Source organism: Acanthisitta chloris, unplaced genomic scaffold (genome assembly GCF_000695815.1).
Source record: "Acanthisitta chloris isolate BGI_N310 unplaced genomic scaffold, ASM69581v1 scaffold3400, whole genome shotgun sequence".
NCBI classification, from domain to species: Eukaryota; Metazoa; Chordata; class Aves; order Passeriformes; family Acanthisittidae; genus Acanthisitta; species Acanthisitta chloris.
Genome location: NW_008652057.1, coordinates 15049 through 17147, shown reverse-complemented (window position 1 = coordinate 17147; position 2099 = coordinate 15049). Strand labels below are relative to the sequence as shown.

Below are 2099 nucleotides of genomic sequence, written 5' to 3'. Positions count from 1 at the left end.
GGAGACCTCAGAGCACCTTGCAGGAGCTGAAGGGGCTCGAGGGAAGCTGCAGAGGGATCTGTGCTAGGAGCTGCAGGGACAGGACAAGGAGTAATGGGGGAAAATTGCAAGAAGGAAATTTAGATTAGATCTCAGGCAGACGTTATCCCTGTGAGGGTGGTGAGACACTGGCCCAGGTTGCCCAGGGAGGCTGTGGCTGCCCCAACCCTGGCAGTGTTCACAGCCAGGTTGGATGAGCTTTGAGCAACCTGCTCTGGTGGGAGGTGTCCCTGCCCAGGGCAGGGGTTGGGGCTGGATGAGCTCTAAGCTCCATTCCAACCCCTAACACACTCTGATACTATGACATTCTCATCTCCTAAGGGTCCTGGGGACAGGAGTGCTGGGCTGGGTGCAGGGGCACAGCAACCACAGGCTGTGGTCCCAGCAGGTTGGGCTCAGGGAGTGCAGGGGGATGTGTGTTTGGCACTCACCAGTGGGACTGAGCCCAGACCCTGCCTCAGTCAGCTTTAACCTGCTCCCTCTCATCATCCAGATGCTGCATCAGTTCGGGGCCGTCAGCTCCTGGCAGGGCTGGAGAAAGTCACCAGTGACCTGGACAAGCAGGAAAAAGCAATAACAGCAAACCTCCGGCCGCCCCTGGAGCAGAGCAGGGCTGTGCAGGACAGCACCGAGCGCTCCAAGGACCTGAAGGTGCAGGGCTGTGCAGGCAGAGGGATGGGGCTCCTGGGAGGGTGGTCCTCAGTGTGCTGGAAGCTCTCCCTGAGCCCAGGAGCATGTGGGGGTGGAGTGATGCTTAGCTGGTTCTCCCAGTGGAGATGGGGACAGCCCTATGAGTAGCCTCAGAAGCCAAAAAGCTTTGCCTGCTCCTGGTGCAGCCCAGTGGAATGGGGAAAAAGGGGTGGCTGCAAGGGATGACTGTGAGGAGGAGAGGGGACCCCTCAGGCTTTGATCCTGCCCACAGTGTCAGCTCAGCAGGGATGTGAACTTTGCAACCACCACCACCAGCTCATAGAGGAGCAGGAAAACACTTTGGATCCAAGGGGACTTAGCCCAGGGTTTCTCCTTGTGGACCTGCTCCTCTAGGCTCTGGTGCTGGTAGCTTCTTCCCTCTCCTTCAGACCCTAATTAAGCCACAAACCTCCCTTGGTTTAGGAGGAAGTTCAGGTTCTGGTTATATCACCTGCTGAGGGCTGTGCCAAAACCTAAGTGGCACCACAAGTGAAAGCAGATCACCCCAACTGCCCACAGCACTTTGATGTCCAGGCAGGATTCACCCATCAGAGCCCAACGGTCCAGATGAGTCCAGCAGGTCTCTGACTGAGCTAGAGGGTCTGGGAACTCCTTCCCAGCTGGAGCTCCTTGTTAAGGGTTAGTTAGTCTGCCCCAGGAGAGATACCAGTCAAGGGAAAATAGCCTTCTGTCCCCTGCCCCTGCCATCAAACCAACCCTCGACCCTGAGCTCTGTCCTCACCTGGTCAGCCCAGGCCCGTTTCGTGTTCCAAGGTCCTGGCTCAGCTGCTGTAATGACTGTTCCTCCTGCAGAACATCACCAACGAGGTTCGTCGCATCGAACCCGAGAAAACGAGGAAGGTCCAGGAGTGCGAGGCCTTCATCCAGTCTGTGCCCAACACTGGCAGTGCCACACTGGTAAAGAACAAGGTGGAGAACACCAACAAGAAGTATGACCGTGTGGTGCAGCTGCTCAGCGCTGCCCAGGAGAAGTAAGTCAGGGCTCGGCCCGGAATAATGCAGGATCCTGCAGGAGAGGTGCAGCTGTGCTGGAACACCTTCCTCTTGTGTCTGCAGAGTTGAGGTGGCCACAAACCTGGAGAGGAGCCTCCAGCAAGGCCGAGACCTGCTGTCTAGCTATGAGAACAAACTGGTTGCAGATGACACGGTACCGGAGGACTTGCGCGTGGTAGAGCGCAAGAAAGAAGAGCTGCTGGTGAGTTTTCTGCCCTATTGACCTGCTCCACGTACAAAACCACCTCCCAAAAGCTTCTCAGCTCACCAGCTTCAGTCAGTTGGTGAGAGCCTTCCCCAGCTGGGGGTGAGAGCTCACCTTGACTGCAGTGACCTCCTGCTTTTTGCACAGGCCA

General features: G+C 57.0%; 1 protein-coding gene across 1 annotated transcript in view; it reads left to right on the top strand.

Moving 5' to 3' along the window:
- PPL (periplakin) overlaps positions 1–2099 on the top strand; it is a gene marked incomplete at its 5' end in the record, with an annotated part of 15445 nt that overhangs the window by 6898 nt on the left and 6448 nt on the right. The window contains 4 exon segments of the mRNA XM_009075607.1: positions 533–690; positions 1543–1721; positions 1807–1949; positions 2096–2099. The exon segment at positions 2096–2099 is cut by the window's right edge and continues 183 nt beyond it. Of these exon segments, the coding sequence (XP_009073855.1) occupies positions 533–690; positions 1543–1721; positions 1807–1949; positions 2096–2099 (484 nt within the window).